Here is a 26,612-nt window from a genome sequence, read left to right as displayed (position 1 = left end):
CTTGTTTAGTCAAAAGACTGTCTATCTATTAGTCACTGCCGCACTTATTTAGTAAGTTTTTATTCAATTTATAACTCAAGTTATTAAATGCTTAACTGCATTTTAAAATACGTTTCTCACTTTGCAAGTTTCCTGATTTCAATAATCTACTGCTCTGTAAAAATATACTACTTATTTGTTGTCAGTAATTGCTCCAGCAGGCTGACCAGTCATTAAAAGAGGTTCTAATCTGAGCAAGTGCAAATCATAGCAAGTGGGTGAATAGCCCAGACGTTGTACTGCATGCTTCTTTTACTGAGCCTAACCTCTCATAAGCTGAACTTGATGTTTTAGAACAGGGAAAACACCACAAAACTGTCCACAGGCCCGGAACTGAGAATTACTGCCGTAGCAAATAACTTGTCTAACTGGTGCGCAACACTTTGCCACATCAAGAAAAAAAGAGCATCCTGCTAAAATAAAGCCGATTAAGGCAGTTGGATTAAATTGCTTATAAATGTTCTATGAAGCTTGTCAAGACAAATGTGCATTATGCAGTAAACAAAACTGTGAGGCTCGTTAAGGACTTGGGAGTTTCACAATGCAGACTAAGCGCCAACTTAATTGTAGCGCAGCCCCTGCTGAGTAAAGCAGTGAGATTCCTTCCGACCAGACTGAATTTCTAATTAGAGACCATGATTAAACGGCCAGTCACGCTGTGGAGAAAGCTTCTAGAATAGTCGTTTCGTGAACAGAAATAGGTATCAGGATGGTTTAGTCATCACTATGCCTTGATGTGCTTCTAATTCTTGCAAATGTCAGCCAATCATTAAAAGCGATTTATAAGACATGGCCGCCTCTTGCTTTCAGTAGACTTCTAATCCATCTCTGTATTTCAACTTGTCGGTTCCAAGACATGTTCATAAGTGAGTTTTGTTCTCTGTACATGCTAATTTTCTACTAAACTGCGAGAAAGCACAAGCATTCATTGTTTAAACTGATCCTTGTAAGTTACACTGCCCATCAAAAGTTTTAAGGCTTTCAAATAATTAAAATAATCAGTCTTGATTAATTACATCAGTTTTGTGTAGTTAATTGTGATTAATAGTATTTGTCTTACTTGATAAAGAAAGATTTTGCCTTTTAAAAAACACATTTTGCTCTACATAGTTTCCTTACAATGTATTTATTACCTTCAATAATTCAGTAATATTATATAGAATTTACAACAGTGACATCCAGTGAGAACAACAGCGGCTCCATGTTATCCACAGAGTGTATATATTTTGTGTGTTTACCAATAATTCCTATTACTTCTCTATGATTGTAATTGCTCACTCTCATTCATATAGTTAGTTAGTTAGTTAGTTAGTTAGTTTCTTTATTTGTCTCCCAAAGGAGAAATTTTTCTTGGAATGAGGGCATACTGCACTACAACAAAAGAACAGACAGACATACAAAATTTCATGTGACCAAAACCCATGTCATTACAATACATTAAAGATTTACAGTGCATTACATTTTATACTTCTACACAACCCCACAGCCCATTACAGATTTAAAGTACATTACATTTTATAGTTTGTTATATATATATATATATATATATATATATATATATATATATATATATTGTTTGTTGTATAGTTTATAGTTCATGGATTCTTGTTACAGTGGAGGCTCTCAAAGGCAACCGGAGTTTCGACTTTGCTGTTGTTTTTGTTAGTTTGCTGCTCATTGATTTAACCATAGGTCTTCTATGAGTACTGTCCAGCCTGCCAAAGGTGCTGAAGATACTGCATTGGATGAAGAAGGCTACAATCACAAATTCTGTCAAAGCAACATACAATGCACTGCAGCTGGGCTTCAGCCTGCACTACTTTGGATGATTCAAAGGGTCAAACTATAGACGATCTTGCCATTTTTGTGAAAAAAGGCAAATCTGAAAGAATAACTGGTAAACGAAATGGAACTTTTTCGCACTCATATTTTTAATAGTTAATTTAAAAAAGTGTCAATGAAAATCAAACTAAAATTGTAAAAATGTAAGAAAAAACAAAGGGATGGTCAGTAGCAGGGTGATAGAAGAGGCGAGCCATAAGCAGCAGGTTGTTAAACTCAGCTGTGCTCCTTGGCAGGGCAGTTAATGTCAGGTGGCATGGCTCTGCTGGTGAAGATGTGCTTCTCTCAGACTGGGCTCAGCAAAGTAGTAAAATAGCAAAAAATATAAAAAATAGTAGAATCAAGTACAAAACAAGTGTCTTCAAAGGTTTTAAGGGCAGTGTAGGTCCAAATGTGTCCAAAAGCAAAGATCTTGTTTGGCTTTGTCAAGAATGAATGAAGAGACGAAGGTTCTTCTAGCCAGACACTTTCTATAGGTCTTTGTCTTAAAGGAACAGATGCTACGTTCTCCTCTGTATCTTCACAGTCTTCAGCTGTTCACTGCACAGTCATGGTGCCTCAGGAAATGAGAAAAGCACTGAAGTCTCCATGAAGTCCAGACTGCTGATGTGAATGCACTGGACGCCCTAGAACAATAGACGTAGTCTAGTCTCTATTCCCCTAAATGCAAGCAAATGCATTCCACCTATTATGTTCCAGGTTGCCAGGCAAAGGTCACTTTTTTAAGGCTGTAAAATTACTTTTAGCAAGTAAGTGTGAGGAAAATAACATTTCAAATCAGTCCTCTATAAGTCACATGTAAAAAGAAACTGTATTGGTATTGATTTGGTATCAGTATTAGGAACTGATTTTAAGAATAAAAAGGCACTGTAGAAAATCAGATGCGTGATAAAACTGCATTTAATCTTGTTTGCCAAATGATATTACAACATACCTTTAGCAAAAAATAAATATGTATGAATGGTATTTACTTCAGTGATTCTAGTTTGGCCTATAAAACTTCATTTAACGCTGTCATTTTCTAACAAATACCTGAAATCTTTCCCTCAAACATTTACAGTCAATATTTTAAAGGCTCCATGAACAATGTGGGCAAAAACATTCTTCCATCTTGCGTGTGGATATAAAAAGAAACTTTAAAACCCAATGGATCCTCTCCCGACGTGAGAGCCACACAGTGAATCTCTCTCCTCATTTATCTGTGTAGCAGTAGAAAATAGAATGCAGGCGCTTACCAGATTTTTATTGATTACTACCCGCGCCGCTACAATTACTGAGATTGTTCTGTTTCATCATTGCACAATAGACCAGCCATACGTCTTATTATGAGCAGAGCAGAAAACTCAGCCAAGTCTGTAATTGAAACAAAAGACCGCCATTGAATGAAACACCACCTCCTTTTTCTACTGTACGCCATAATTGCCTTGTTCCCATCAGCCCTATTTTACCCACGAGGCAGCCACGGAAAAGACTGCACAGAGAGTAAAAGATTTAGAGGACGAGACCTTTTCACTCAAGCTTTTACTAACCATGCAGAGCATTATTATCACCTGCTACATCGCACATTCAGTCTGAAGTTTTATAAACCTGCCTTTGCGTGTCAGATCATCTAAGCAGAGCAGCTTCTGACACCACTTGTCACAGATCCCCGAGCCTGAGAGCATCCGAACATGAAACGCGAAGTCAAAGGTGCGTTTTGAACTAGATTTTTCTGAAAATGGTGAAATATCTTGATGGCAACAAACACCAGTCACAGTTTTCAACTACACATTTGATGGAAGATTTGTATGTGATAGGAATGGGGTTTGGATTAATAGTGATATGCAAATGATTGCACATATTTCTATGGTAAATTTGAATGTTATTTGGTTCAAGGCCCCTAATCATTTGGCCAACTGGATTTTGGCTTTTACATTTGTTTCGCATGCCATGAACATTTTCATACAAAACAGGTTTACCTAGCACAGTTTTTGTATTTTTTAATAATTTTTTAATTTTTTAATACCAAAATTATATTGAGGACGCATATCAAGGGAAACTGCTAAGCCATTTTTTATAAACAAAAAAGTCATTTATAATGGAAATGTTGTTAAAGTTTCAAAACATGCAGTCCATATATGGAAGCTCTGAATTTATTTTTTTGTGAGGTCATAAAAAATGCATTCACAGGATGTAACATATCATGCATATAATATTTTCAACATTAGACAAGAAGAACATTAGGGAAACACAAAGCACAGCTTTAAATCATCATTTAATTTAAGGAAGGGGAAAAGTTCCACACTTCACACATGTGAAAAAGTAAATGCTGCCTAAACTTACTAACTCATTTTGCCACCTTTAGCTGCCACAGCTGCAATCACTTTCTATAACTGGAAATCAGTCTTCCCTATCGCTCTGCTTTAATTCAACCATACTGGTGGGCTTTCGAGTGTGAACTGCCCGTTTTAGGACTGTCTCGGCATCTGAATGGGGTTCATGTCAGGACTTTGACTAGACTAAAAACCTTTATTCTGAACCATTCAGACATGGAGTTGGTCCTGTGCTTTGGATTGTTGTCTTTTATAACCTAATTGTGCTTGAGCTTCTTTTTCACAGCACTGTATCCAGCTTTTGAGCTGGCAGTTTAGCCCCGCCCATTCACTCTGAAGTTATGAGGAGTGTTTCAGGCTGTACTGGTTTCTGAATGAAGCAAAGGTTATTTACATATATCATTATTAAAGGTACAATAGCAAAAACAACGTTTTTCCACATAAGTGGATCTCAGCAAGGAAAAAAAATATGTATATAAGTGTATAGTAATAAAACTAGAGAGCTATTTTGACCAGCAGTATTTGTACCTTTACTCAGTGCCAACAGGGTTTCCTTACTATGCGCTCTATTCAGAAAAGGTCTACAATAATTGCCACTATGTCATTACATGCTCTTAAAGAGGCTTTTCATCACACTCATTCATGGTGAATTACAGAAGGCAAGTCACTCTTCTATACTGTTAAATAAATGCCACCTGGCCTATATACACAGCAGGAGCAGAGGTAATATGGAAGCTCCTCTACTGAATGGCTCTCAATGTGCCATATAACAGCCATTCTGAGAGACACTTAAGTGTCACACTGTGCCCAGCGCCCACATTATCACTAAGAACCTTCCAGTGTGAGGAACTGATGCTAGTAATGCTTTCACCACTGAAAGCCAGTTTCCAATGCTCTTTAGGTTCAAAACATGACCATATACATCCACATCTGCCCTAGCCAGGAGTAACCCCTGTCCTGCACACGTTTTTCCAGCTGCTTAAGCTCAGTAAGGGTTTGCTCATTAGCTTCTCTGACCCTGTACATTAGAGCTGGGAAAACACTAAACTGAGAGGCAACACATCATTGTTTTTTGATGTCACAAAAAAGCAATATATTTAAATATATCTATATATGTGCCTGCTCAGTTTACAGCAGTCTAGCCTCACCCATTGAGGCTGAAGTTATAAGGAGTGTTTAAGTCCCAACTGCTTTTTGTACAGCAACTCAGAACAGAGGTCGATTACAAACAATGGTACGCAAAAGTTCAGGGGGACTCGTCAGAAGACAACCTTGTATTGTTTTTCAGTTTTTGACAAAATTAAAAAAAAAACCTGTTGCCCTTTACATAGTGTGTAAATTTCATGATGAATGCGCTAAAAGAAATGATCCAAAATTAATTGGAAAGAAGCGGCTTAGAAAATGGATGGATGGATGGATGGAAAAGTCAGGTTCCATTGACTTACCTTAAAAGTAAAGCATGTTTTTTCCTTCTCCTGTAAAGTTAACCTTTTTCGAGGTTTCCTTCGGACTGAGATTCTAAGTGTTTCTAAGCATTTTTGTCTATAGGAAAAATAAATGGCATTAAAACCGTCTATATCGCACACTGTGGTAAATAAACATTTCCAAAGCTAGTATGATGCTTGGAAGTTGGATGTTGGCGCTAGGAATAATATACCATGCAAGCTGATCACATTCCAGTAAAACATTCGGAAAACCAAAACAGAAGCCTCCAAGAAAACCTTTTTTGTGGCAGCTGATAACTATGCATTACATAGTATTTTGTAACAACAATGTAACAAACAGATGTTGGACAGTACTGCGTGTACAACTGATTTAATTAGACATAAATAGACGTAAGTGCTAATAAACAGTAAAATACTACAGATTTTATTAACTGTTGATGCGCAGTGCAGCCATCTTTGATTCGGAGGTCTGGGTTGGAGAAGCTCTCCTGAGTCTCTGAATAGGAAAACTGGTTTGTGGAGGCGCTCCAGGTGAAACTTCCTACTGGGAGCTCAGACATTCCGACTTCACAGATCAAACAGAACGCACCACAATTGCCACTGGTTCCACATGGTTTAGGCAGTCATGCTTCATGTAAACTAACACTGCCATGCACTGAACTGACGGACTGACACCAAAATCCCTCACAAACTAGCAATCATGGTCAACTGCGGTAAGTGGCTCTGGTACAGTTTGAGCGACTGAAGCACAAACATGTTAGCTTTCTTGTAGCATGTATGCATCAGTTTGGGTACTCGAGTACTCGGTTATCAGTATCAGAAATTATTACTTGGGATATACATTATATTTCATCATAGAAGGACAGAAAAACAGACAAGCTAATAATTAAATGATTTTGTGATTATATGTTTTAACAGGATGGTAAAGTTGGTTAAAGTGGTTAAAGTAAAGTGGTTAGTTAGTGTAGTGGTTAACACCTCTGCCTTCTATGCTGCAGACTGGGGTTCCATCCCCCACCAGGGCAGCACCCTACACTATTCCAATAAGGGTCCTTGGGCAAGACTCCTAACACCACCTTGGCCTACCTGTGTAAAAATGATCAAATTGTAAGTCGCTCTGGATAAGAGCGTCAGCAAAAATGCCATGTATATAAAATGTGAGAGCTTTGGTCGTGTATTTGAGCAAGTATTTTATATTACATTTCATTACCACAAAAATAAGTGCCTTAGCATGAGTTTAGGCCATGACTGAGGAGTCAGAGGCTATATCATTAACTAGGCTAACTACTCTCCATTAGCAGGGAAAAAACCTTGTGTAGAAGACGGTGTGTCCTCAGTACCATCCAATACGACCCGGTTTAGCTTTGGTAGCTATTTAGCTAAGCCCCTGTTACTAAAGCAGCCTTTATTACTCATTTGACATGAAAACCCACCAATTTCCCTACCAATTCTTCTATTAAAAAATCACTGCAAAACCACATATCCATTAAATGGTCATTTTCAGGAGAAGGAAAAAACCTTGTAATGGAGGTTAATGTCACAAGATTTTTCTGAGTAATTGGGAACCATTCTGTTGCTCTGTCGATCATGACATTTTAACACAACGTAAAGGGTAAGCCCATTTTGGCCAGTTACTCAGATATCAAAGTTAGTGCACATTCTAACTTTGAGTGCAGATTCGGAGTATGTAGCAGTTTTCGTATTTCGACTATTTAACAACCTCAAAATTCAGAGGATCCAAGGACTTTCAGGGGTAAAGTGCACATTCTAGGAAACATTTATTTCCCCCACAAAGAAAACCAGTTTAGAGCTGGACTTTCTTATGTGAGCATGTCGCCAGTTACAAAATGATAATAATCACAGAACTCTGCTGATCTATCTGCAGGCCCAAACTGCTATTGCTTATTCTTGCTGCTATATAAAGTACACATTACTTTCGAAACATTACAGTTGTTACTGAATAAATCATTCTTTGTGGATAATAAGTCTCAGTGAGCTCATGTTCAGCTCTAGAACAGATTCAGATTCCTCTCTACTCTACTCTACTGCAGCGGCCCCAGAGGACCCCAGTGGGCAACCCGAGCTGTCCGCACGGATTCCACACCGCCGGACATTGTTGTGGAGATAAAGGCGAGTGGAAGGGATGAAAAGGACCAGCAGATGGCAAAGAGAGCAAACAGGAGTGCCAATCTGATTCAGGACCACCAGCTGTCAGCACACACACACAACATTCCACATAACTCCAATCTGACCATCTACCTTAGAACTCAGTCTCTGTCTCTCTCTCTCTCAATCTGTCTTTCTGTATCTCTCTACCAATCTCTTCCCTTTTCTTCCATCTGTCTTTTTATCTGTCTCATTCTTTTCATCTCTGTCACTCTCTCTTTCACAATCTTTTTCCTCCTCCTTCCGTTTTATATCTGTCTCTTTCACTCTTTTCATCTGTCGCTCCCTTTCACAATGTCTTTTCTCTTTCTGCATCTCTCTCTCCACATATCTAGCTCCATCTCTCTAGTTTTCTCTCTCCCACTCTGTCTCTATCCACCAGTTTTCCTTCTCTTTATTTAACCACCTTCTTCTCTCCGTCTCTCTAACCCTCTCATTTTTTGTCTCTTACTATTTCCATCTTTATATTTTTCTGAGCCTCCCTCTCTCTCTCTCTCTCTCTCTCTCTCTCATGCACAACTGGAATCAGTCTGCATGAGTGAGGTCAGTGCTCCACCACTGACGCGGTCTAATCACAGGCTATCAGCGAAGACATTCAGCGATTGTTATCTGCCTGCCATCCTCATTAGGCTCCACACGCGAGTGTCTGTAAAGTCAAGCTGTTGAAGGCTCTCAGACTGAGACGCTCTTGAAGGATGGAGTGACGGCTTTAGAGGAGTTCATCATTTTTGTTCAGTCTGATCGCACAACAGGTCCTGTGTGCAGAGTGTGTGAATAGGCATTTTCAGAGAAATCACCTCGGCACCAGCGGGACCAAGTGAGTGATGGGGACATACACCGCAAGACAAAAGAGAAGTGCTTTGTATCGCTCTTCAGGACCTTTCAGCCACGGAGATGATGGAGCCGATCCATGCGTTTTTCAAAAAATAATAAAAATCTGTGGCACCGCAGCAAAAAGCATGAACACAGACCACAACTCTAAACTGCAGACAATGAATCCATGGCAAGAGAAAGCAATTTAACCAGAGGCAATACATCTAATACATCTCATTATGAGACATGACTTTTCATGTTATTTATAGATATATTGTACTATATTCATAGCTATACAATGCTATACTATAATTATTTTTAAGCTGTACTACTAAATTGTACTATAACTATAGCACACTCTACTATACTTACAATGGTACTATACTTATAGTTCTATACTTATACTACACTATACTATATTACTACTATACTACACCATACTACTCTCATGCTACACTATAAATATACTGTGCATTACTATACTTATTGTACAATGTTTTACTATATTATACCTTATTTACCCTAATATATACTATACTTACACTATATCACACTTAACTATACTTTAACTATACTACACTATACTATACTCATGCTACACTATACTTATACTGCACTCTACTACACTTATGCTACACTAGTTTATAATACTCTATACCATTATGCTACACTTTACTATATTTATGCTACACTATTTTATACTATACCTTAGCTATACCAATATATACCATACTTACACCACATCGTCTTTATACTACACTTAGCTATACCTTAGCTATACTATATTACCATTATACTAATCTACACTATACCCATGATGCACTAAACTTTACTATACTTTTGCTAGACTATTTTATACTATATGATGCTATACTTTAACTATACTACACTATAGTATACATACACTATACAATACTAATACCATATTATGAAATCAACTAATTAGATGAAATGATCTAACTGCACTGGTAGACTTTACTTCCTTCAGATTTTACTTATTTAATCAAAATTATCAAAGCACTTTTACTTAATAAAATACTTGAAACTCGCCATAATGTCTAGAAACAGGTTTAATAGTCTTACAACTACGTAAAATATTAGTTATATTGCCTTCAGGTGTCACTTGCCAAGATATATTTTTTGCAGTATCACACTGTAGTTAAGTCACCTTATAAATGCATTAATACAGACTATGATGAAATGAAAGGCACATCATCTAGTGCTCACAGCTCATTCTGAAGACAAAGAGGGCTGGATTAAAAGCCAGCTCAGAGCCAGAATGACTGAACGACTGGATTTTGTACATTCTGACGAGACAATTCACCACCTGAAGCACATTTAACCTACAATCAAAAGGCTCATTTGCCAGCACAGTGATCTCCCACCACAGTGTCCCTTAATGGCACGCGCGCTTATGGCTGAACTCGCCCCGTGCAGAGAGAAAAAAGGGGACTTGGGAGTAAATTCAGCACCCAGGCTGCCATCTCAGTGCAGCAATGACGTTTCCATAAACGTGCACAGCATTACAAAAGTTGGAGGGAATTGGAGAAGCCCACAGTAGAACAGTTTGCATTGCGCTCACTGTGATCCCTCCATCAGCAGACCCCCACTAAAGGAAAGAGAAAGTGGCGCGCAGGTCTGCTTACCTGTTAAAGACTTTCCTCAGCCTGTGCAGGAGCGTCGGGGAGGCTGTGGCTGTGTCTGAGGGAACCGTCTCGATGGTGCTAACGACATGATTGTGCTGCTCGGAAATCATGTCTGCGCTGAAGGGCATTGTCAGGGCTCCAGCTTCAGCTTTCCATCATGCGCAGAAAAAACACCAGGAGGTCGTCCAGGAGCAGAGAGAGGGGGAGATGTGGTGATGATGAGGTGCAGAGTTAAGCGTGTAGAGCCAGGTTCCTCCTCTGCTCCGTGCTATCTGTGTGCATGCTGGGAGCAGCAGCGCTGCACTGGCGGCTCTGGCTGCTGGAGCGAGCTGCGCTTTCAGCTGCACTTACAAACAGCCACCGGCAGGGGGAGCAGTGGACACAGTGACTGTATGTGGGGGGAGGAGATTCGGTCTTGAAGACTTTGGGCGCCTCTGCTCAGACGACATGTTTTGTAGATTGAAAGTTGAGTCAAATAAGTGAACACACCCTCTACAGAGAACACACTTCGTTTATTTGCTTGATTTAACATTGTGGGGAAGAAATAAAATGTGGCCTTACAAAAGTTATAACACTAGGTGGGCTGACATCATATTAAACCCTTTGGATTAAGAATGGGATGTCACTAAATTTTATATGCGTGTGAAGGCAGACGACCGACTTCAACAGTGTGGCAATATAGTGTGTGTGTTTGTGTATATATATATATATATATATATATATATATATATATATATATATATATACACACACACATTTTTTAATTACTTTTTTTTTATTAATTGGAGGAGTAATTAGTCATCCTAGGCAGCAAGGAGGGCCTAGGTTCGATTCCCTGGCCGGGTGACTGTGGGAGTGGAGTTTGCATGTTCTCCCCGTGTCTGTGTTGGTTTCCTCCCACAGTCCAAAGACATGCAGTCAGGTCAATTGGACATGTTACATTGCCCCTAGGTATGATTGTGTACGTCTGTCTGCCCTCCGATGGACTGGCAACCTGCCCAATGACTGCTGGGATAGGCTCCAGCACCCCCACCCCATGACCCTGATGGAGAAGCGGCTTAGAAAGTGTGTGTGTGTGTATAATTTGTCATCCTGCAGCTATGAGAAAAGCGGTAAAATTTGAGAGGTTTTAAAAAACTGCTCTTAGTTTTGACAGCACTGAAAAATTGACAAACAGGCCTGCAAAGACACTTTCCCATAACTAATGACTCACTGTTACCCCATTCCATTTCTGAGTTTGACATCTTGAGCAAAATGGCTGCAGTGCAAATAAGGTGAAATCTAAAGACTAAGGGTTCACTGAACCTGTAGTGTCTTTCAAAGTGACCAGTAGAAAGAACAGCTATTGTAACTACCTTTGGTCACAATTTTGCCCTATAATGAGGAGTAACAGATCGCTAAGTACAAAAACGTAACACTGGAGTCATCGTACATCTTTGAAGTACAACTGAGCCACAAATGTAAAAGGGTTACAGGTATCCAAGTGTTTTAACTGCTTTATACTATTTAGGCTAGTGTTGCTAACTTTTTACCCTGTTTCTCAATGATCAGGACCACCACACAGCAGGTATTGTGACACTGACGTGGTGGTAGTGTGTTAGTGTGTGTTGGGCGGGTACAAGTAGATCAGACACAGCAGTCCTGCTGTGATGTAAAGTCAGACAAAGTAGCTCATCTGCTGCTGCACAGTTTGTGTTGGTCATCTTCTAGTCCTTCATCGGTGGTCAGAGGACACTGTTGGCTGGATATTTTTGGTTGGTGTACTATTCTCAGTCACTGCAGTGCTGAGAATGATCCACCATCCAAATAATACCTGCTCTGTGGTGGTCCATTCTGTAATTGTACTATAAAGCACCTACATGGTACATGGTAATTGGACAATGAGTGTAGAAACAAGGAGGTGCACATAATAAAGTGGCTGGTCAGTGTATATTAAAAGTAGCTTTCATATGTGGAGCCCATTAAGGAGCTCATAATATGGTGTGTATCATAAGCAAAACAGCAGCAGTGTGAATAAGGTGAATAGACTGTAGTTGATTTCAGGCAAAGTTTAGACCCAATATGCTCTTTCTTGACCTCAGCTAATAAGAGGCAAACTGCAAACTTTTCACAGTTTCATCAATACCAATCTATACTGAGTAGCCTGAACAAGTCCAGTCTTCAAGAATTCCTCACTAATGTCTGGATTTTGCTGAGAGGCTGAATCAAATCTGATCTCTCTTGCACTATAAATGAAGAATGAAGGCAATAAATCTCAATAAATCCCACCTCATTATATTTCTACAAGGCTACAGACCTTGTAGAACTCAATTAATTTCCCAAGGTCTCTGTAAGCTTCTGTGCTGAGTAAGCATAACTGCAGTACTTTCACTGTACAACAACTGCTGCATACAAGTCTAAGACTAGATTGAAAGTTGTCTTGAAAAGCACCAATGATAGCAGTAATAACAATTCACTGCTTACTGGTCAATAGGAAAGCATGTTAATGGAATATAGTAACCTAATCTATGTCTCCTGCATTTCTGTGCTAATGAACACTACTTTGCAATGCTTCAAGTGCAGCAGATAGAGATTAGGTTGAAAAAAGGTGGAATGTATATTTAAAGGACTGATACCTGGAAAACGTAATTTTCCAAAATATTTTTTATTAAAAAATGTTATTTAGTAGATAAACATTACTACAGTAATGTAATACATGCCAGTCACTCCCCAGTCCATACAAGGAAACTAAGCTAAAAAATTGCCTGTTTTGAATACATTGTTTCTGATGTCACAAAAAAAACAAAAACAAAACAAAACACATTTACATAAATCTGCTATTCATCTAACAGCAGTTTAGCTCCACCCATTCGCATTGAAGTTGGAAGAGTTTCAGCCTGGACTTTTCTTTAAATGAGGCATACAAGGCAGATAATCAGAACAGAGAACATACTCACCAGCCACTTTATTAGGTACCTGTTCAACTCCTTGTTAACATAAATAGCTAATCAGCCAATCACACGGCCGCAACTCAATGCATTTAGGCATGTAGAGGTGGTCAAAACAACTTGCTGAAGTGCAGACCGAGCATCAGAATGTTGAAGAAAGGTGATTTAAGTGACTTTGAATGTGGCGTGGTTGTTGGTGCCAGACGGGCTGGTCTGAGCATTTCAGAAACTGCTGATCTACTGGGATTTTCACGCAAAACCATCACTAGGGTTTACAGAGAATGGCCTGAAAAAGAGAAAATATCCAGTGAGCATCAGTTGTGTAGACGAAAATGCCTTGTTGATGTGAGAGGTCAGAGGAGAATGGGCAGTCTGGTTCAAGATGATAGAAAGGCAACAGCAACTCAAATAACCACTTGTTACAACCAAGGAATGCAGAATACCATCTCTGAGTGCACAACATGTTGAACCTTGAAGAAGATGGGCTACAGCAGCAGAAGACCACACCAGGTGCCACTCCTGTCAGCTAGGAACAAGAAACTGAGGCTACAATTCTCACAGGCTTACTGAAATTATACAATAGAAGATTGGAAAACTGTTGCCTGGTCTGATGAGTCTCGATTTCAGCTGTGACATTCAGATGGTCGGGTCAAAATTTGGCGTAAACAACATGAAAGCATGGATCCATCCTGCACTGTGTCAACAGTTCAGGCTGGTGGTGGTGGTGTAATGCTGTGGGGGATATTTTCTTGGCACACTTTGCGCCCCTTAGCACTAATTGAGTATCGTTTAAATGCCACAGCCTACCTGAGTATTGTTGCTGACCATGTCCATCCCTTTATGACGACAGATGGTTACTTCCAGCAGGATAATGCACCATGTCACAAAGCTCATATCATCTCAAATTGGTTTCTTGAACATGACAATAAGTTCACTGTACGCCAATGGCCTCCACAGTCACCAGATCTCAATCCAACAGAGCACCTTTGGGATGTGGCGGAACGGGAGATTCACATCAAAGATGTGCAGCTGACAAATCTGCAGCAACTGCGTGATGCCGTCATGTCAATATGGACCAAAATCTCTGAGGAATGTTTCCAACACCTTGTTGAAAGTATGCCACAAAGAATTAAGGCAGTTCTGAAGGCAAAAGGGGGTCCAACCTTTTACTAACAAAGTAGTACTATACCTAATAAAGTGGCCGTTGAGTGTATAACAGTCTTAAAAGACAAGCAGACAAAGCCTGTTTAATTCTAAAGGTAAAAAGTGGACAGATGAAGAGCAAAAAAATATAGGATATGGGCCCTTTAACATAAGCTTTTTTCTTACATGAAACCCAGACCAACAAGCCAAACTTATCCCTGTAGCTGTCAGTCCAGTCAAAGGGCTCAAGAGGCATGAGTCAAAAGCTATTGACAGTTTGAGGCAAACACAGTATTTGCAGAATTGTGTTTCTGAGTGGGAGATTTATCCACAGCTCTCTGAGTTCTGGCATGATGAACAACCACCCGAGAGAGCTGCTTTCACAAAGTCAAAGGAGTTGTTGTGGACCAGCATTCACAAGTTCAGACTACACTCTTAGTAAAAAGCCTCCTAAATGGTCTCTGGCTTGCATGTTCAGTTCTAATTAATGTAGAACTGTACATCATGCTGAGGGCCTTAAAAACGTTCTTTGGACTCACACTTAATAATGGCTCTTAAAAGATTTAAGCATTTTTTAGAGAATCAATAAAGTGGTTCTACTACTGCATTGCGCCAAAGATCTGACTGTGTTTTCTATACGGAATCTTTGATCAGTAGATCACCACCAGTGTCTGTTGCTACGGCTCAGTGCTTTATCGTTAATCAATAAATAGTTTGAATTTTTTGCACTTTATTTATCCACTTAAGATATGATGGTCCACATATGATATTTTTGTGGACGTACACTATTCATTATATTTACAAAAGTATTCACTCACCCATCCAAATGATTGAATTCAGGTGCTGAAATCACTTCCAAGGCCACAGGTGTATAAAACCAAGCACCTAGGCATGAAGACTGCTCCTGCAAACATTCATGAAAAAATGAACTCCAGCGTGATATCGTGACAGGATGCCACCTGTGCAGGTTCAGTCATAAAATTGCCTCACTACTAAATATTCCACAGTCAACTGTCAGTGATATTATAACAAATTGGAAGAGATTGGGAACGACAGCAACTCAGTCACAAAGTGGTAGGCCACGTAAAAGACAGAGAGGGGTCTGAGGATGCTGAGGTGCATAGTGTGCATAGTGCACAGAGTCAATCGCTACAGACCTCCAAACTTCATATGGCCTTCAGATTAGCCCAAGAGCAGTGCATAGAGAGCTTCATGGAATGGGTTTCCATGGTGGTGCAGCTGCATCCAAACCTTACATCACCAAGCACAATGCAAAGCATCGAATGCAGTGGTGTAAAGTACCACCACTGAAGTCTAAAGCAGTGGAGATGTGTTCTCTGGAGTGACGAATCACACTTCTCCGTCTGGCAATCCAATGGACGAGTCTGGGTTTGGCGGTTGCCAGGAGAACGGTACTTGTCTGACTGCAGTGTGCCAAGTGTAAAGTTTGTGGAGGGGGGATTAGCAGACCAAGAGATTTTGGACAATTTCATGCTCCCAACTTTGTGGGAACAGTTTGGGGATAGCGCCTTCCTGTTCCAACATGACTGTGCACCAGTGCACGGTGCAAGGTACATAAAGACATGGATGAGTGAGGCCACTTGACTGGCCTACACAGAGTCCTGACCTCAACCCAATAGAACACCTTGGGATGAATTAGAGTGGAGACTGTGAGCCAGGCCTTCTCATCCAACATCAGTGTCTGACCTCACAAATGCGCTTCTGGAAGAATGGTCAAAATTCCCATAAACTCACTCCTAACCCTTATGGAAAGCTTTCCCAGAAGAGTTGAAACTGTTATAGCTGCAAAGTGTGGGCCGACATCATGTTAAACCCTATGGATTAAAAATGGGATCTTACTCAAGTTCATATGCATGTGAAGGCAGACAAGCGTATACTTTAGGCAATATAGTGTATGTCCAGCATTAAAGTGCACTCACGCCTGACACAGGAGTTCAAACTCACACATAGCTTGTATAGTCTCTTTGAAAAAAAGTTTTGACAAAAGAACAAGATGTTCTGAAGTTGCCACACATGAGCCTAGGGTCACCATGTCCAATCCCATGCATAGGCTAGAGGGGTATGAAGCCTTCTGGCATTGAGCTTGCAGAGCAGTGGAACTGCATTCATTGGAGAGATGAAGCATCAACCAACACTTTTTCAATGAGCTGAAGTGCCACTTGTGATTCAGAACTAATCATCCAACATCAATACATGCTCTCACTAGTGCTCCCGTTGCTGAATGCAATCAGATCCTCACAGCAATGTTCCAACATGTAGTTTACAGCCTTATCCAAATGGTAGATACTGATGATGTCAGAAGAAACATTGGATGAGCAGGTGGCCACAAATGTTTGGTCATATAAAGTATGCACCAAAAACAGTCATACTTAATTTTATATGACCATTTTCCACACTCTCTTTATCCCTTAGAATTAAACAGACTGCTTTTGTTACAGAGTCTTTGGGACTCATATATTTAAATGACCTTGGCTCTTATCTTGTGTGTCTTATTCAAAAAAGTACAATACAAGGCAACCAATCAGAACAGAGGTAATTTACATACATCAAACTTAAAGACATGTCAACAAACAAAGCCTGATTACTTCTAAAGGATAAAGCAAGGTTGGAAATGGTCATGTGAAAATATATTATGACTCATTCTGGTACATCAACACTCAAATGCTAAGCAAAAAGTGGACAAATGGTGGAAAAAAAGAAAAGTCCGGGATTCTTTTGTGCCACAAATACTAGCACAGTTAGATTTCACATGACATGGGCCTTTTTGAACATTATCCACTGGGGATCACCATCATCTCAGTGGAGGGTGAAACCGACTCTTAAAACCTGTCGTGTTTTCCATAGTGATCTGTAGGAAGAGCAGTGACATTGATTAGACTTGTAGGTTGTAAACATTTGCTCCATGATAAATACCAATAAAACACTGAATAAAAACATTACATTCATCAAACAGGTTTGCCAGCTATGGTCAGCAGAAGGTATGTTTTGGATTTTGGTTCAGCTTGACCAAGCTGGCCTATCAACCTAGTGTAGGTGAATAACCAGCTAGTTAACCACATAGATCTTAGACCACACTGACAATCTCAACCCTGGTGAAAAAAAATCATAGAAACCATTCAAAGTTTCTGTGGTGTTTTCCTGATAGGTTGAAATAACAGTATAAAGTTTCCAGATGCATTTGATATTTTCCCAATAAGACCTGAAGGAGTTCTTGAATATACACCATACATTTAAAGTAATTGCAGACACTTAAATGTTTTAGTTGCTTTGTGCTAGCTAGACTAGCCTTGCTAATTGGGTTGCCAATTATCCAGGTTTGTCCTGTATTTCTAGTCCAGGAAAGAAAATAAATTGACTCTGAAATCCAATCATTTTCATATGGTAGCATTTCTTATGAAATGCTAACATATGAAAAGCTAACATTTGAAAATTATGGGACACTGGGACTTCATAAGAAATGCTAACACCAAATGTCTCAGAATCCAATCATTTCTTATGAAGCACTTTTCATCCAGTCAGACCATTTTATTTTACAAAGAATGGGTTTCAGAAGAATGGCTCTCACTGAATTGAATAAAAAAAATCAAGCCACTCATTGAGTGTCCAGGAATTTTACAGGGCTGAGGTGGCCACTCTACCTACTAACCATGATAGTTACAGTATATACAGTAAAACCAGACTAGACTAGACTATTTTTGGAATGTTAGTTCTGTTCTTGATAATAAATCCTAATCATACAATAACATGCAAAGACATAATATAAGCATTTCTTCACTTTCACTGGAAACCGGGAAGCTCAGCAAATCTGTACCAGGTGTCCAATTCCTCAATCAGCTTGCAGCATTGCATACACTATGTGGCAAGTAATCTGAACTGGTTTTGTTTTGCCACTTTTTTTGGTATCACAATTAATTATTTCTCTCCCAGACAGCAGAACCAACTGGAAGCAACATCTAAAATAGAACCACAGCTAAACTTCAATTTGCAGCACAGACAATGCATGCGATTCATTATTGCACAAAGACATGATAATGAGGGAACGTGAGTTTAGCGCATTAGTCCAGGCAGCTTTCACGGCCCTAACATCCAGATAGGGGTGGAGGAGATAAATAAAGCGCAGCTATTCGGGTGAGCTGACACTGATAACTGATGAGGCTGGGCTTTGAATTCCTCTGAAAAGAAAAATTACTTGCTTTTGCTCTGGCTTTCAGATAAACTGGGATCAAAAGAGAGGATATAAAAAAAAACAAAAACACAAAGTCAAAAAATAAAATCACCTCCAAAACTACCAGACCTTTAACTACTTTGAAGCACAGGTTAACAAGCCAGGCAGTAATAAATGTTGCCTGAAACTATCATTACCTAATAATTTGTTGTAGCTCCTTGAATAGTCATACTTCAATAAATGTTTGGTCTTTCAGCCTCAGGCTGTAGACCCTGACCTTTTCCATGAAGTGGAAGTGCATCCAAGTTTTTATTTATACCAAGTGACCGATGTTATTTAACTGGTAAAAATCCATTATTAACCCTCAGAAGTCTTTTTGACTGATCAGTGCATGACACTCTTTTGACTATTGGAACTCTTTAAGGCTGCTGAGAGATCAGGATGTTTTGCATGTAGCCTTTAAATGCAGAGTAGAGAACTTTTGCCAGCTCTTTTCAGAAATTTTGAATATATTGATCCAAATTGCTAAGACTTTTACTGGCTAAATTGTTAACTATAGTACTAGTTGCTCAATAGCTTGATGGCAACAGTAACTGGGGGGAGATGGGAAATGCAGGTGTGTTTTAAAACTGTAGTAATGTTCATCTATTACATTAAATTCTTTAAATTTAACATTAAACTTGTATTTCAAGAACACAAGACAAAGTGTCCATCAATAGCAACTTAGAAGTGCAGAGAATATTTCTTATTCATTTAACTTGAAATAACGGTGCTTTGTTATAAACAATTTTAAAAACTAAAAAAAATTGTTTTTTTCAAGAAACTGTTAATCAAAATGATTTAACTACCAGCTAGAACTACTTAAAATATGTTCTAGATAGTAATTAGCCAGCTGCATTATAAGCAAATACATCTGTACTTTATCTGAAGAAGAACCATAAATAACCCACTTCTACTTTTACTTGAGTAATATTTACAAAAGTCATCTCTACTTTCACTCAGTTACAGGATTTGAGTCCTTTGTCCAGCACTACGTGTAGCTCAGTGGATCAAGTAGAGAAATTGTGTGGAGAGTGCAGATTCTAAACTCTCAATAAAATATACTTTATTAGGATTTGAATGTAATGAAATGTTATGGTTATTTCTACAGTCTTGGCCTGTGCAAAGAACTATACACTTTTGCCATATTTTCAATCACTTGATATCACAACAAATGGAATAAAGTCTGAAGTCAATGCAGAATGCAAATTGAAAGTGAACACAATTCATTACATAGCTAATTATGTTTATAACTGTGCAATCAGAATTTGCATATCAACTAATTGTGATATTTGAATATCCATAAGGGTTAATCAGCTGTGAAGATCCTGAAATGTGCAGATAACACCACTGCGGTGGGCCTCATAACCAGCAGTGACAAGTCTACCTACAGATAGGAAGTTGAGCAGCTGGTGTCCTGATGCAGCAGCAACCATCTGCTGCTGAACATGCAAAAGCCTGAGATGGTGGGCACAACCCCCCACCATTATCAACACCGGTGTCTCTGTGCTTTCCACTGTGGAGTCACTCAAGTTGCTGGGTCTTACATCGTAGGATGTGTTCTGTGATGTTACTTGAACTTGTAACTGGTCAGGTATTAGACTTGAGAAATACATGAGAAATTCCAGTAAGCCTTTACAATAAGATTCTATCAATGAACTTTATTTAATAAAGTCCAGTTAGAAAAACTAAAAGACTATATTATACTGATGATATGTTCATGCGCAGTAGGGCCGCATGTTGGGTAGGACACCAGCTGCGCTCTCTCTGTCTCCTCAGTCACATCATTAACAGCTCATGATCAGGGATAGCAAAGCGTAATAGGCCTACACACTAGCCAGCTCTTCGAACGAACTCACCATAACTTGCAGTCCTATTAAAACAAAAATGGGGTTTCTGTACATTTGTAATTTTCTCTGAAGTTCTGTGACGAAATATAACAAATACCCAAGTAGTGATTTCAGCATTTGAGTACTGGTACCAGTATGTAGAATGATAAAAGTGCTCAAGTACTCATGCAGATCTTTAATGCACAATTATTTAAATATCATCTAATTAGTAAAGTAAAACATCATTAATTGTTCTAGATTGCTACAGATTAAATCGCACTTAAAGTAGTTGAACTGACTGTTACTCATTAGTTTGACCAAAGCTGAACTGTTGGGCGAGACAGTACACAGCTGATGTGTCTCACCTATGGGGGTCTAAATTTAACAGCTTGTTAGTGCAGCAGAAGACAGACAAGGTTAACATTGTGAAAAGAGAAGATCGGTACATTGATCGGCAGTGTTCTCAACACATTGTGCTTAATGAAGCTGACGGTTGGTGCTGTATCTCAGATGGGGCCTCAGTGCCTCAGAGTTCATTATTCGGGTCAATATGTCTATGACGTGCTTTAACATATCAGTTTAACAGGCTACAAAATGGTAAGTTAAAGTGACAGTTCAGTAAAAACTCTAATTCACACAATTTTCCTTCTTCCCTCGATGTAATCGATCAGCCAGAACATATTTGGTGTCTTAAGTTTGAAGGTGAGGGAAGCTTTCTTCCTTAGTTTTAGCACTACAACATCACTTAGAAGTAATCAGCTGTCTGCGTCACAGACTTGCCTCAAACCACACTGAGTTGTTAGGTAATCTCTAATAGACATGCTTATGTGGTTTCTGACACTATGACAAGTGTGAGCTCTACAACAAAGAATGGACAAATATACAGACAGTTATTTGACTTAGATGAGAGTTTTTACTGTTTTTATCTATGCAAAGTACTTTTGCCCATTTTTGCAGATAATAGTTTTCACAGTGTTAGCAAGTCTATTTGAGATGATATGTCTTGACATGGTTTGTGTATTTCAGTATTGGGATTCTATTATAAGCATCCACAGAGTTGGGAGAGTTTTCATGTATTACTGATTACCTGTTAAAAATATATGAAGATTACTACAATAAAGTAACGTAATCTGAATACTTGCATTTTTACAGAAAAAAGAAAAACATTTTCAGCACGGTGACTTTAACTTAACACAAGCCAAAGGGCCAACTACTTATGCAGTAGTGAAAAAGGACTATTAGAGCTAAGACACAATACACAATATACACATTAGTATGCAAACAGTATTGCACCATTCCAACGTGCAGATTTTGTACAGTGATATGTTATGAAATAAGCAATAAACAAGCTACAATATGTGCAGCTGTATACATTTCCATATATGTAATTAGTGAGTCTGTGGTAGATAAATGAGGTTAACAGGGGTTAGAACACACACACACACACACACACATATATACACACAGTACTGTGCGAAAGTTTTAGACACCTAAGACAAATTTTCAAAATCTATTTATTTGTGTAGTATGTGTTTATTTGCTGAGAGCAGTGTTAATATTTAAATGAACAAAATTTATAGAATATTTATATATCTCTATAGAGATTAATTTGGACACTTCAAATAAAGTGAAAAACAACTGAATTCAGCAGAGTATAAACTAATTTTACTCACACAGTAAAGTAAAAATATATTAATGATCTACTGAATGTATTCACTGCTGCTACTTCATTGCCATATTGCTGCTGTTTCTGAGAGTCTGTTTTTTACTGCAGCTAAAAAGGACCACTCAAAACTTCCACTGAACTGACTGACACGGCACATTCAGATGGGACTAAAATCACAGAGATATGCCAGTAAAATTTACATTACCCCATCTCCTCATGTAAAACTAATCCCATCCGAATAGTGCTCAAGAATGATTTTAATGTAATCCTCTTAGTTATCACCCTATTTTTATAATGTATTAGTGATCTGATTACAAGTCTGTTACTACTCATCTTCCTTTAACTACTTTAGCCTTATTAGCTCTAGTGCAAACAAGCAAAATGCAGACACCAAACGTCCTGGCTGGTCAACCACATTTGGGGAAAGAGGACGATTTTTTTTGCTTAACTATCACTCTCCATATTCAGCATTATGCTGTATTTTGATTTATACCCAGACGCCCCAAGCAGGAGCAGCTGAAAGCAGCCCCAGCGTTGGCTGTGAGTTGACTGAAAGAGAACACTATGAACATTTGTGTACGTTTACTAGGTGGGTGTTAATATTCAAAAGCCATTGTTGTTTAGGTACCAAAAGCTGGCCTCTATGTTGCAGCAGTTTCCTGACTGGAGCTTTAATTGAGGGTCATGTGTAGGTTACAAAGGTTGTTTCCACACAGACCCTGGCCACCCATCGCCTCTCTGTTGTCATGGAAACCCATTTTGACTAATACTGAGCTCCGTGCCTGGACCAGAGCGACAGCTGAGGCAGCTGGTACCTGTATATATCCCCGAGGTACAAACATGGTATAGTCATTACACCTACCGTGTGCTGATCATGTTTAATGCCCTAAACATTTCTCTGTATTGATCTCTTTGTCTTGAGGCAGCCTCTACATCCCACTACACCAAGCTCACCTCACAGCATAAATCTCACTGCAATTTCCTGCAGCTGCTCAGAAGCAGAGCATGTTCAAATCCATGTTCTATTGTGTTCTCATCTAGTCTCTGTACTGTAGATGCAACCTTGGGTGTGGGGAATGAAACAGCATTATTAAAGCAATAAGGCTAGCGGACTCCATCGGTCAGTGTCTGATAATTGTGCGCCTGACCGAAAGGCTATCAATCGCCAAAACCCATTTAGAATTTCAAGCCTTGTGCGGTGCAACCATACACCAGGGAGAAAACATCTTCAGAGCTGAGAGGGTTCTGTTACTGGAGCATAGCTGCTCCGTTGGCTTATTCTACCAAGACAAACACCCTGTTAGAAAAAAAGGCTATAGTGCCTGCACTATAAATAGATCTGCATTCAAATCAATAAAACAGAGCAAACGGTGGGGATTAGAAAAGCAAGTCCTTGCATTTATTTATGTCTCTGCTAATGGGATCTTGGCTGGACTGCCTGTTCCCTAATTCAATTCAATAATAATTCAGGTTGTAGCCAAACAACTCAGAAATGTATTAGCTGAATATTTTAATAATACGTGTATTAACTGAGACTAAGACCATGATTCATTTATTTAATGTCCAGCTAAAATTTCTATGAAGTATAAGTTATTTAATGTTATTTTATTAAATGTAACATTAAATGTACTGACACTTTTCCCAATAATTATTATAAAATAATAGTAATAGTTTTATGAGGCAAATTGTAGTAATAATTTGACTTTATTACAGCTTCTATTTTTGGGGGAGAAGTTTAGTCTTAGTTGCAGTTTAGTTTTTTACAAAAATACAAAGCTGAACAATACAAGCTTTCTTGGTTTGCAAATGTTCCTATGTATCTACTTATCCCTCAAAGATGAAAGCTTTAAGTACTGTTTATCTGATGGGGATGGACTTTGCTGATCTATCAGGGTTTATATCGTTGATACAAGTCTCTTTTTCTCTTTGTCGATTGTTGATTTAGGGTTTAGTTGACTTAATAATGTCATATTTCTGCATATTGTAGTGCAAAGTTCTGCTTGTTGCTGAGTTTAACACACTGAAAAAAAATGAAAACGTGAAATATAAAATGTGCCGTGCATAGTTTTTCCAATATGTTAAATTCTGCAAATAAACAGTAATTGGGCATTAAAACATGCAGACGTGTGTTTCCTGTAGAGAGTATGTCAATGTATTTACAGTCAAAACATCAAGAAACAATGTAAAATTAATAAAACATAACTTGACCAAAACTTTTTGGATACAACTGTATGTACATACTCACAACATGATACTTGATGATCTTCTTTCGGCTCCTCCCTTTAGGGGTCGCCACAGCGGATCATCTGCCTCCTCTACTTTTACACCAACCATCTCCATGTCCACCTTCACTACATCCATAAACCTTCTCTGAGGTCTACCTCTTCTCCTTCTACCCGGCAGCTCCATCTCCAACATTCTTTGACCAATATATCCACTATTCCTCCTCAACACATGTCCAAACCATCTCAACCTGGCCTCTCTGGCTTTATCTCCAAACTGCTCCACCTTCACTGTCCCTCTGATCTGCTCATTTCTAATCTTGTCCAGCCTTGTCACTCCCAACGAAAATCTCAGCATCTTCATCTCCGCCACCTCCAGCTCAGCCTCCTGTCTTTTAGACAGAGCCACAGTCTCCAAACCAAACATCATAGCAGGACACACTACTGTCTTGTAAACCTCAACATGATACTTGATGATGATGCAATAAAAAAGGAATACTTGATGTAAATGGGTCACCATTTTCCAAAAAAGATAAAAATAAAACAGAATAAGATTTTTGCAGTCATGATATACATGTATTATTATTATCGTTGTTGTTATTATTGTAATATAAATCTTTGTATACTCTGCCTTGTACGAGAATGGAAATTACATACAGAGCATTAACACTGTAGGTTAATTAGCTCTTTCAGTCAGCTGATCTATTACTGCTCCAGGTGTTGGTGTGATGTATTACACAGTCTGTTAGCTGCAGGCCGGGTACTCGTCTGCGCTCTGTTAATCTGCAGTTTTCTGTACATGAGCACGTCCCATTGCTGGCTATTTACTGCAGCTGCTTGAGCACAACATGATAAATGGTTGGAGTTTTCCCACTTAACTTGACCAAGCATGTTTTTTCCCTTTCTTTCTTTTTACACTTTCTCTTAAGCTGCCTTTGCACTTTAGGTCTGAAAGCCATTGATATGAGCCCAAAGACTGGATGAAAATATGGTCTCATTATCATTCAGTTCAGCCATGCACTGAATTCCAAACTGCTGACCAACAGAGGCTTTAAAGGGACCATATCCTGCATTTTTATTGTATTTCGTTTTTGTTTTTTATTTATTCATTTTGTGCCCTGGGGCACGTTTCTTAGGTCTTTGTGGGTTTATATACCAAAAACAATTCACACACACACACACACACACACACTATACATGTTCTTTTTTATGACTGTTTTTCTTCTCTTTTCCCACTAGAATTAAAGGAAAAGATGGGAAACTTTATGTAACATACACTGTTAAAGTATGCCATTTTCCTGTTGATATTAGTTTAACATATTAGTTATAACATAAAATATAAATGTGCCATAACATTTGCCCAGGCTACTTTTTTTTATTTGTATTTTTATTTACATTTTAATTCCATTATGTTAAATTTATCCAATAAACACTGAAAGTGTGTATTAAAATCTGCAGAGGTGCCTGCTCTGTAGAGGATGTGTTCAACTATTTTCACTTAGAAAAATCAACAAAACATTTGAGCAGGGGCCCATTTGCCCAAACTCCTGTCTAGAACTGTATATCCTCTTATTCACTACAGCAGTTGAGCTCCACCCATCCACACTGACGAAGTGCATATTCCACTGCTGACTTTGTGCTCCAAGGTTCATGTGTTATACTGAATTTGTATAGAGTTACAGCTGTTTATAACCTTTAGGAATCAATAAATGTATAATTGGCTAGTTCTGTTTGTTTAAAGGGAGAATAGCGCACATCTCCACTATTATTAAAATATGATGCATACATCAAAAGGTAATATTTTGTTTATTATGGAAAACGGGCAATAGCCCTCTACTAGTATCCCCCCTGGGTGAAACTACTCTCAATGAAAGGTTTAGGATGGACTTTACACTCCAACTTACACTCATTCAGCTCATCCAACTGGCAGGTAGATGGCAGACCAGATATGCAGACATACATTCACTCACTCACAGACAATTTTATTATCTCCAGTTGGCCTGACTGCATGGCTTTTGAATCTGGGAGCACCTGGAGGAAACCCAGGCCTTTCCTGCTGGGAGGCCTACCCACTGCGCCACCATTGCACCCATGTGTCAACATTCAGCATTCACTTAAATGTTGTTGGCCATTTTAATACTTTTCTAAGAATAAAAAGGTCATGTTGCAATTACATAGCAGTTGACGTTACTTGGGTGTGAGATGAGGTTTTTATAGCCTAATATTACAATCCTTCATTAAGTCACTGCCAATTTCTCCTGATTTTATGATAAAATGTTTTGTTTTAAATAGTGACGAATAAGCCGCCAACTCTGAAAATTGTCAGGAGTAATCCTG

The 26,612-nt window shown here is 38.8% G+C and overlaps 1 protein-coding gene across 1 annotated transcript in view; it reads right to left on the bottom strand.

Annotated features, from left to right (window-relative positions):
- The window catches only part of slc35f1 (solute carrier family 35 member F1), a 142,775-nt gene extending 132,173 nt beyond the window's left edge, over positions 1–10,602 (bottom strand). The window contains exon 1 of the mRNA XM_017692524.2: positions 10,264–10,602. Within this exon, the coding sequence (XP_017548013.1) occupies positions 10,264–10,391 (128 nt within the window). The 5' untranslated portion in view covers positions 10,392–10,602. The remainder of the gene's footprint in view (positions 1–10,263) is intronic.
- Positions 10,603–26,612: the final 16,010 nt, after the last annotated feature.

Source organism: Pygocentrus nattereri, chromosome 4 (assembly GCF_015220715.1).
Source record: "Pygocentrus nattereri isolate fPygNat1 chromosome 4, fPygNat1.pri, whole genome shotgun sequence".
In the NCBI taxonomy this organism is placed as follows: Eukaryota; Metazoa; Chordata; class Actinopteri; order Characiformes; family Serrasalmidae; genus Pygocentrus; species Pygocentrus nattereri.
This window is presented reverse-complemented; position numbering and strand designations above follow the sequence as displayed.